Genomic DNA, 11559 nt, shown 5'->3' on the forward strand with positions numbered 1-11559 from the left:
CTCTCTCTCTCTCTCTCTCTCTCTCTCTCTAAATAAATAAATAAATAAATAAATACATACATATAAAAGTTGCCTTCAAAGTTGCCTTCAAAAATAATGAGCAAATAAAGAGCAATAAACAATAATAAATGAAACAAATACAATATTTGTTGTGACAACCCTTAGCTTTAAAAAAATAGTAGTCTCAGGTACAATGTGTGCAGTTTTATAAGGAAATGAGCTGTTAGTGTTACTGAGCATCTTGTAGAAGCAGCCACAGTTCTTCTGGAGACTTTGACGGTCACACTTGCTTCTTATTTTTGCAGCAAAACCCAGCAGCCTTCATTATGTTTTTTTGTCTGAAAAGTGTCTCTTATGTAATCTGCTGCTTTCTTTACTGACATACAAACATTTTTTTGTAACATTTAATTTTGTGCTGGAAAACTAATGTTTGGAAATCTAAAAAGTTTTTGTACTGACTAGATAATGTAGAGTCATAAAATAAAAGTCTATAAAAAGTATTGTGTGTGTGTGTGTGTGTGTGTAAAAGTTACATGTAGTAACCTTAAAATATTCTATTGTACATAGTGTCATTATAAAAGACATTGCCATTGGTTGGGAAAGTTTCATGCAACAAGTTTCAATCATGGTGAAAGTGAAACAGCTTCCTAAATCAGAAAACGTTATTAAACAACATTCAAATGGAAAACACTATAGAGCCATAGAGGTACAAGCTTTGCAACAATATACTAATATTGGTAACTTGTAGTGTCCTAATATTATTACCCTATGAATTTCATTTTTTAAACATGCTTATGAATACATACTTGTTCATATTTATAAGTACAAAGTCAAAAGACATTATGTGTGCAAATTTGAAGTGGATATATGCACTGGAAGTATATTAAATAACAAAAACAAAAGTGTCCAAATACTTATTTTCCTTCAACTTTCCTTCATCTTGTCTGTGGACTTTGTTAATAAGCAAAATATTGGAATGGTGCTTCCTTATAGTTGTGTAAATAGACCACCAACAGTTCAGCCTGAGAACACTGAATTCCATTTCCTATTAAAAAACAGTAGATACAGTAACTACAGTACATGTCCCAAAAGGTAAAATGGACACTTTAAAGAAGATCCATCCAACCATTTTCTGTACTGATTATCCTACACAGGGCCACAGGGAGCCAGGGGACTCGGGCCACAAGGCGGGGGACACCGTGGACAAGGGTGCCAACCTATCACAGGGCACACGCACTCACACTACGGACAATTTAGAGATACCAATCAGCCTACAATGCATGTCTTTGGACTGGGGGAGAAAACTTATCAAAACAGTGTCTGGAGGAAACACCCGAAGCACAGGGAAAACATGCAAACTCCACGCACAAAGATCAGAGATGGGAATCAAACCACCAACCCTGGAGGTGCGAGGCAAACGTGCTAACCACTAAGCCACCATGAGTAAAGACGAAATAAGTTTTTTGACATGTTTCATGTTTTGCACACCACATAGTATGTTTATGATGTGCCTGGATTACAAAACAAACCACTAATGCCAGGTTAGTCAGCATGTCCCAACCTCCCAAAGCTTCTTTCCTTAGGCAGTCTTCTCCAAGCCAAATCTTAGCGTAGGTGTTGATGTTTGGTGCATGCCAAAAGTCATAAAAAAGACCACAAAGATAATAAACGTGTATTAGAAGGAGCTAGATGTCGAGAAATTTCATAATTTGATTTTTTTTTTTTTTTTACATAAATATAAATCTTACCAGGGTTATGGATCTCATCTGACAGAATCAAAGGAGGAACATCTGTAAAGAAAGCAATAAAGTTTTAGTTCTAGGTCAGTGTGTTTATTATGACATGAAAAACAAGAACTCGTCCTAGCTTAGCTCCATAATATTTAAACCCAAAGGAGTATATAATAATAATCTGTTAAAGAATTAACAGCAATAATAAAAAATGTCAACTTTTGAGCATATGTAGAGTGGACAAAAAGTGGTCAAATTACTTGTGTAACATGCTTTATTGTGGATGCACCTGGAAAACAGACAGAGAACCACAGGCTACACATATTTTCATGCACACAGACATGTTATGGGTTGATCATAGTGATTTATGGAGAGATTTTTTTCTACTGTAATTTAGATGATATGTGCTTGGCTTTTATCAAGAAAAAGGAAGTAAAAGTTCACCAGTCTTGTACTTCTAAATTTAAATGCCCTAATTCTGAAATTATTTGTGCTAAATTTCAGTGGCTAACTTCATTAATAAAAATGTAATCAAGTGTCACTAGAGTTCTGTCCCATTTGTAAAACAAATCAGCAAAATAAATGCAAAAATATAAGGTCTGATAATGAACTTGATTCCCTGCAATCAGACCTGGTGTGAGAACATGTTATAGCTCTTCCACGTACCCATACTAAACCTCTTAACTGCTACCTTTTATTTATGCCTACCTCTGTTCATTATTTACAAAGTTGTAGTCAACTTTATTATCATTATGCATACTGCACAATGAAAATGAGGTAGTGAGCACTTTAGTACTATATTACACACTTAAAAATAAAAACACACTTAAAAAGCCACATAGGTAAATTAAGACACAAGTAAATAAAATAAAAACTTATAAGTAAAAACCTAAACACAATGTGGAAATAACCCAACAAACATTACATACAAACATTAAGAGAACCACAATACAGTACTATTTACCCCAAAAGTGGTTTATTTTTAGTTGGCCCTTGATGTGACATTGCTAATTGGTGGTCTTTCTGCGGGTCCTTCTACCTGATGAACCTGTTTGGCACAAACATCTTTATAGTCTTTCAGGGAACTGTAATTCTGTCAGAGTAGCACTGCTAAAGTTGAACCCACAGACTGCTTGAGCTGCTTTGCTGAAACATACAGCTATGTGTCATCAGCCTGCCAGTGGAAGCTAATACCATGTAAATAAATAATTGTACCCATATTTAGCACATATAGGGGAAAAAAGTAGTGGGCTTTGAACAGAGCCCAGTGGAACAACAAACTCTAATTTTTTATGCTTAGAGAAGTCACCATTAATACTTACAAAGTGATAACAAACTGTCAGATATGAGCCATTTCCTTAACTCCAACAAAATATTGTAGTCTATCTAGAAGAATATGATCTATGATAATAAAATCTGCACAAAACAAAATCGAGACATATCCCTAATCTGAGGCCAGTAGTACGTCATTTACTACTTTAACCAGCGCTGTCTCAGTGCTGTGATGAGGCCTAAGGCCTGACCTAGCTGTTTTTCTAAGATCTTGGAGGTGAAGGGGATGTTTCATACTGGCCAGCTGGCAAGGGTCAAAGTCAAGTGCATTGGTAACAGGAGTTTCCATCATAGAAATAATTCCATTCAATCCAGTTGAACCTTAGATTTTGGCAAATCATTACTGCTTGGCTTTACACTGTTGAGATGGACATCTCAAATAATATTATAGTTCAGCCTGATTCCCTGATCTGTTGGTTTAAATTTTTGTTTGTAATTTGTGAATTTGCGAAGAACCCTGGAGGCTGGAGATCAGCACAATTTGACATTTTCCTCTTACAAAGACAGGGGTGGGAAAAGTACAGAGAATGTGACTGTATAGATATTGTGTCAAAATGTTACTGGAATTACTCAGTCAAAAATATATTCAGTTGAAAGTAAACAAGTCGTTTTAAATGTATGCAATATTAAAAAGAAAAATTAAACGTAAATGTTTTGATTGTTTTAAATTGTTAGATTGTCATGTTTTCATGTGAAAAGTAACTTATTTATCTAAAATTGTTAGATCATTTCCATTTTAAAGAAACTATGCCATTTTGCCTGAAAACATCATTCAATCTCTGTATGTTTGGTGACTAACACAATTTGCTGTCAGTCCTATAAACTGGTCATGCATAGTATGCGTCATTAACACTACACATTTTGCTAATGAATTAATCAGAAGTAAAATATCATGTAGATAACCAATATTTACCATTAGCTAGAACTTTCTAGCTAATATTTTCTTTCTAGACAAATATGTTAGCAACTAGAATCAACTGGAACAAGTGTAACCTGGCATTAGCAAAGAAAATGGGCAAGCTTAGTTAAATATAGCCAGATAACATTAGCAAATCAGTGAAACTTACCTCAACATGCTTTTTAGATGGAGTTCATGCCTTCTTGGGAGTCAAAGAAAGCTCTTGATTTTATATGAGTCTGCTTATTCCAACATTTTGAAACTTTAGTGAAGTAGGGCCAGTTGCACTTATCCTCATGTGGTGACTTATCTATCCTGAGATCCTCACAGATAACTAACTACATTAATGCTTTTTGAATCATTCTATTCCTAACTTTAAGATTTGAAGGTATAAAGCAAAATTTAAGGGGTAAAAAGAATGTTTTTGGAAATGTAACAGAGTACAATTATTCATTTTCAATATTACTCCAGAAATTATAAATACCCAAAAATAAGATTTAAGTATAGTAATGATGTACAATTCCACAAGTATTTTCCACCCCTGCTCAAAGACATCTGATTCAATTAATATATTGTCGGACTGAGTCAATGATGAATCGTGCTCTGTGCCAGGGAAAATGACTAACAGCTCTTTTTATTAGGCTTCTGCTCTTATAGCTCATAACAGAGGCTAGGAAAGAACCCACAGAATTATGTCCAGAGGCACACACAGGAAAAGTCAGAACACATAGAGAGTAAGGAGAAGGACATGTTTAATATGCAAATAGCTAGTACAATGAACTGGAATCAGGAGCCCTCGGCACTGCAAATTTGGCTGGGGCTGGAATTGATGACCCTAAAAACTAAAAATTCTCTGGAAAAGTAAATATTTTCCATTTACTCAACTAGGAGGCAACAAGTAAGGACATTTATCCCCTTGGGCTGTTTTGAAAAAGCAAAGTATTTTTATATTCATCTCATTTGGACTAATAACTCCACATATGAATGCGTGTGTGCATGGTCCCCTTTGAGGGTTATTCCTGCTTCGCCTCCAGTGTTCCCGAGATACGCTCCACATTCACCATGGCCCTGACCAGGATAAAGCATTTACTGAAGGTGAATAAATGAATGAATAATATCAATGGACACTACAAATTTTCCGAATTTAGCTCAGTGGAAATTATTTGGTGTGCAATAAAACTAACTGTGTCATATACAAATGGAAAAAATCTCACAGACAATAACACACACATTGTGTCATTTATTCATATACACAGATTTATGTGCAAATACTTATACAACCTAGAACTTTTACTAAAAAAAAGTTCACCACTGCACCTTTTTAAAGAAGTGAACTTAATCTTGAAATTAACTGAACATGGATCACAATAACACGCAAAATTGTGCAAGAAATAAAGATGTCCTCTTTATAGCCTGGAGCTTTTTGACCAACTTTACGTGACTGGGAGAAAACCCAAGAAAACACGTCTGTATATGTTTAGACTTGATATGAATGATCATATGCAGCTGTACAGAGACACTGTGGCTATAGGTGTATAAATCTCCCTGTAGACAGAGAGACAGGGGGATCATTACTTTCTCCCATTAAAGTGCACACATAACCAGGCACCATCCGGCAGGTGCAGCAGGAATGCTTCGCTCTCTCTCTCTCTTTCTCTCTCTCTGTGTATGTTTGTGTGTGTATGTGTTCAACATTTAACATAATATATACTGTATATGTAACATATCCATATACACTTGATGTGAGATTTTATAAATTACACAAGTTTCTTAAATTTGTGTCACATTGTCTTACATTAAACCAACAAATAACTTTTTTAAAAAAGTTATTTGTCATGTGATCAACTTATTTGACTACAATGATATAAACAAAAACGCATCTCTCAGGGTAACAGTGCAAAAACACACATGTCGATGCAGCCACAAAAATGCACTCATAATGCATTTGAAGTTTGAAGTTCTGCGAAGTTTATTTTAGTAAGGCTGTAGCTAATGCTCTGTAAAATGCTCATGGGACTGCTCTGTAAAATGCACTCTGCACAAATTGCATTTAAACGCCACTGTAAGATGGTGGGAAAAGTTCAAACATGGAAACGCAGCAACTACAATATGTTAATAAATGACGTTTCTTGAAGACTCTTGTATAAGAAAAATTTACACTAGTAGTCTGATATGCCATTTTATCACTAACTGGTTTTAATGAAAAAGCTGTTGTGGACAAAATAACTTACTATTTTGCTTGCAGTCACCTGCAGCTTCTATAACATTTTGAGAAAAATGTCACCAAAGATCTCTTGAATTTCTTTGTTAGATGCTAGGTGGCTGTACATGTTGGTGACATAATTGCTATAACCAGATTTGCATGACAAAAGTAACCCAGTAATATTAAATGATGTACTTCCATTGAATAGTTGATTCCAGTTATTCTAAGTGCCAAATGGTCACCATATTACAGGATATTTATGACTTCTGAGTTGAGTTAGATTTGATTTTTTGAATGATCCTACCTTAAATGCAAATGTGTAAGTGGAGAAACGGACTTGCTTCTGCAAGCACAGTGGCTAAATTACAAGTTTAGACTTGTACACAAGTTTCGTGCATAACACACAAAGTATTTTTTACGCTGAATGTGGGCTAATTACACCTTAAAACAGATGCAAACAGCTTAGTAAATGAGTCCCAAAGAGACAGAAAGCACTGTTTGTGTCACCAAGTTAACTAGCAAAATGTACTTTTTAAAAAGTTCTTTAAAAAATCATACTCAGCTCTCTCACAGTGGTAAATCCCCATCTGCCCTAAAGGTGTATGTGATGTGTGTGTGTGTGTGTGTGTCCCACTGACTCTCCTTATGAACTTATACACGCTGCTGACCTGAAGTTAGTTTCTTTGAAAACTGCTTTCTTGCTAGCACTTCACCCAATAGAATGGGGAGTTGCATGATCTATGTATTAGTGATCAACTGAATCTGGAGTGACCTTGAGACGGAATCCTGAATTTCTGCCCAAGGACATATCACCCAAATTGTTAAGCAATCTATTGGTCTTGCAGCCTTCAAACATATAAGCCCACTGGGTGGTGAACATCATCACCGTAGCCTATAGATGGGACATGTCACTCTGTGAGGAGGTGTGCTACTCTAAGCACTTTTCAGGGCAGTCCTAAAGTGGGTTCTCATGTTCCTAATGATACCATGTTATCCAGGTGTGACACACCTCCAATGGCAGTATGAATGAGAACGCTAGTTATGTATGTTACTGTTGTTCTATGGATAATGACTAGTGTTTCTTGGTGTTGGGAACCTACGACAGCTCTGGGATATTTATAGTGAGCACTGCATCATGCATCACTGTATGACCTTGTTGGAAGAACTTGGCATGTGTACACATGCACACAAGGTGGTGTCCAGGTGTTACACACTGCCCCTAGTGGTTATCTGGGGTTCACTGAGTGACAGTTATATACAAAACTAATGTTTGACTGACTTAAAGTGTTTAATTTTTGTTGAGTACAACAAAAATAGCAATAAATGACTGAAACAATTTTTTCCCCAAAATATTAAGACAAAAGCTAAATCCAAATTAGTTGCCATTCTGGATTGTATGGATGTTACTCAGAATGTTCTAGGCCCTGTTCACAAGTTTAATCATACCCTTGATCTAATTCTCTGTTTGCAGTCATTATTTGCATTGTATATACAGTTTCCCAGAACTGAGCTATATGTGATCACTGTCTTATCAGTTTAAAATTTCAAATAAGCACAAATTGTGGCACAGTAGTGTATGAGGCTTACACCACTCACAGCTACAGCTCTATATACTTTTACTGCATTTTTATGGCTTCTCTGAACATGAGAATTTCACTCGCCTTTTATACTTTACTTAGTAACTGTGTAAACTGTCACGTGACGATAAATCTGAATATGAATCTGAATCAGCAGTCATATATAACCTTTCAGGCCTGAGTGAACTATGCAGAGCACCATGTGAACTCCTCCAGCTTGACCAAATGACTTAAGGGTTAATTATATCTCTAAGAGCTACCGTGGACAGCATTTTTCTCATATAAGGACAATATTTGTTGGAAGATTTAGTGGTACAGTGAATACAGTGGTATATGAAGGTACAGTGAAAGATTACTGGTCTTCAAGCAAATCGCATGACAGGGTGAAAAAAGCATTAAAAATAAGCTGGAGATCTTCCAAATAGCATGGAGAGACTCCTTTAATAACTAACCTTGTCTTATGTATTTAACAATATAAAGACTTATTTAACACAGAATCTAAATTAAAAATAGTATCAGCCATTTATGGTTCTTGCCATGACTCATGCCTGCAGACAGTGGGAGCACACTACATGAAAAATCTTTTGAGCCCCTGGCTGCACCCAGCTATTCACACCTACAGTCAAAGCAAGGCACAGCTGAACTCCAACACACCAATTGTCAACAACTCGCTACATTCAATAATTAGTTGATTGAGCCAATTAACAACAGGTGCAGAGCACACCCAATCACACCATAACCACGTCTGTGCAGGCTCATCTAGCTGCTATAAATAGTCTAAGATTGGTTACAAATGTATGCTTGTTGTTCTTCTAGGTATGTAAAAATGTTACTGAAAGCTGTGGTACTCTTAGTGGTGCTGAATTATATGGTGAGTCCTCATCCTTTTATGACTGATAATGCTGCATCAGATGACACATGGCCTGAACTGGAGGAACTGTTGCCACATTACAAGAAAAATGTTCCAACAGACCCAAGTCTTAATACTCCATGTCCACCTCTGAAATTGCCACAATTTCAGCAAATCCGCTCTTCAGATGTCCATAAGCTCATTTTTAAACCTGCAAGAAACCGCAGACCAGTACCTGCTTTGATGAGGTCTATATTGCTGCCATCACTGCTTCCTGCAATAGAGTCTCCCCTGCCTTCTAAACCAAGAAATATAGAGCTTTTGTGCCACATTGACCGGATTTATGTAAGGGTTTTGAAGAGTATCTTTATCAGTCCAGATGCTGGGAAATATCTCAAAGTGGGAACATGTCCTGTGAATAAAGTCACACCTGAGCATTACTACTTCCTATATTCCATCAAAAGCTGCAATGCACAACGTCATGTATGTATTTCTAATTGGCCAAGTTTTCTTCCTATGCTGTGCCCGAAGTAGACTTGAGTGATTATCTATTTGTTGTAGTTAAATTCCTCTTACTTTCTTTGTCTTTACAGGAAAATGAAAACCGTGTCTTGTATTCAAACACACTGTCCTATGAGCCTGTGACCAGTGAACCAATTATTCGTGAGCTAGCATTTTCTGTGCCACTGGAGTGTCATTACAACAAGTTAGAACTTTTCTCTCTCATCATGTTACAATTGAATGTGCTGCTTCTAGTAAGGCTAAATGTTAATGCTTGCTTTATAGGCATTTCCGCTCGTACAGTGTTGGCTACCATCCTCAAGTCGAAGCAGGGACTGTTTTCTTGAGCTTACATGGTGGAGTCTCCCTCACACCTGTAGATGGTAAGCATGCTCAACCTTCCCTACATGTAAAGCCAGCTCTCATAAGCCCAGTAAGAAAAATACTAATGTTTCAGTGTTGAACAGTGCCTGTTTATCCTTTTCAGTGTTTGGTTTTTTCTTTTTTTTTTTTTTTTTCTTTTTTTTTTAATTAAAACCTTCACTTTCCATGTCATTTGGACAAACTGTGAAGCTCACAATGATGAGCCTAGATGGACTTGTAGGACTAGTTTAAGTGTTTAATGTGGTTGGAAATATTAGCCTTTTTAACATTGCCTGACTGCTCTTTTCCACATGTTTCCATTCTGGAACTCTACCTGCCACTTTTGAATGAGAACATTAAGGCCTTTTTTTCCCCTCAAAACCAAATTAGAGTACATTTAAATGAGCTGTCTTGGAGAGGAACAGATGCTTTAATGGAAATGTGCTTCATTTTGAGCTACATTGGCAGTTGGCTATTACTGAAGATGAATATGAAACTTTCTTTTACAGAGAATTGGGAACCTCTTGCTACTTGGCAGAGTTATACAATTGGCCAGCCCATGTACTTTGAGGCCAAGGCTCCCCAAAGTTATGATCGATCAAGGCTTTACTTGAGCAAGTGCTATGTCACTGCTACTCAGAACCCTGATGCTACACTTAAATACACTGTGATTGACAACTTTGGGTAAGGAATCTGCTAGCCTCTGCTTTAATTTATCGCCATTCCATGTTGTGTGTTTGGCATCTTTAAATAATCCTTTTGTGCAGATGCATGGTGGACAGTAAGATCAATCCTCAAAGCAAGTTCTACCCTAGTGGTAAGGCCACATTAAGGTTCTCTTTGGGAGCTCTTATGTTTAAGGACCTGGTTTCCCAGCCTACAGAAAAGAAGGTAACTTAAAACCTGTAATAAGCTGACCATGTCTGTCCAATATCCTGGTATGGAATTTAATGCTATTTGCTTGCCTGGCATGGATTTGTTTTTCATGTGCTACTTGCAGAATGGTAATGCTAATACAACTTCAAACTGGCTACAAAGATCTTATAAATGTCTCCCAAATGTGTACTTGACATGTAACTCTTTCAGGAAATGTTCATCCACTGTGAAATGCATCTGGGACCAGAAATACCAACTCCAAGCACAAAAGCATGTTCCTACAAGGCAGATACACAAGAGTGAGGTTCATGGTATTATACTGAAGCAAACATTTGAGTGCACAGAAATATAAAATGACCTGTTGCTGTGCTTTAGGTGGATGGAGTTGTACGGAACTGAATCTGTTTGTGCTTGCTGCGATGCTTCCTGTCCTGCTCCAGATCCCTCAGGTTGGTCATTATCCCATTTTGTCCTTTTCTTCACTTATGTGGGGATGAAGTGACTTCATTGTGAGCAGTTGAAACCTGGCTCTTTTTTTGGCTGTTACTCCCTTTTTGCATGAGGGTAAAATTGTTAACTTTCTGATCTAGTGGGTATGAAGATGGTCTCCAGCAGTGCCTGGGAGGTTAAGAACCGACAGATTGACCAACCTGCACAAAAATCCTCTGAAACGGGGGAGGAAGCCCTGAATCATGCAGAGTTTGAGCTTTTCTGGGACAAAGCTGATGAAACAAGGGCTTAATGAATGATCTGTGTCTCTGTACTATGCTGTGCATAATAAAGTCTGACCGTTCAAATGATTTTGGGTCTTTTGTAATACTAAGAGTCCTGGGATTTGGGTGGGGAGGGTGGAATTACTAAAAGAAATGTACAACTATAAGCAAGAATGAAAGTTGCAGGTGTGTGTGTGGAACCTTTGAACATAAAGGGGCTATGTGAATATTCCTTTAAAGCTGACATTTTAAAAATTGTACTTGTGATTAACAACTTGGTTTGAAATGAAATTTGGGAGCTCACTTTTCCTCTATAATCCTTTAATAGTTTTATTGAACCATACTCCTGGACAGTACTGGTATATGTACCACCAATTCCTGCAGTTGTTGGACAGATTTTTTTGGACATAATTTCCTCCACTGAAGCTAGTGGAAGAACAAGATTGGTTGGCTTTTCAGTTATCTGCTCACTTCTCCACTCAAGTGTTGCAACATCCAATCACACTTGACCAGGTT

The 11559-nt window shown here is 37.0% G+C and overlaps 1 protein-coding gene across 1 annotated transcript; it reads left to right on the plus strand.

The window, feature by feature from the left end:
• The first annotated feature begins 8522 nt into the window (after window positions 1-8522).
• LOC113537767 (zona pellucida sperm-binding protein 3) lies at window positions 8523-11130 on the plus strand. Its single transcript, XM_034300381.2, has 8 exons — window positions 8523-9073; window positions 9184-9296; window positions 9377-9474; window positions 9964-10138; window positions 10222-10345; window positions 10541-10629; window positions 10706-10779; window positions 10921-11130. Exons 1-8 carry the CDS (start codon window positions 8534-8536, stop codon window positions 11070-11072), a joined length of 1365 nt encoding a protein of 454 aa, XP_034156272.2. The 5' UTR covers window positions 8523-8533; the 3' UTR covers window positions 11073-11130.
• Window positions 11131-11559: the final 429 nt, after the last annotated feature.

The sequence above is a fragment of the Pangasianodon hypophthalmus genome, chromosome 26 (genome assembly GCF_027358585.1).
Source record: "Pangasianodon hypophthalmus isolate fPanHyp1 chromosome 26, fPanHyp1.pri, whole genome shotgun sequence".
Taxonomy (NCBI): Eukaryota; Metazoa; Chordata; class Actinopteri; order Siluriformes; family Pangasiidae; genus Pangasianodon; species Pangasianodon hypophthalmus.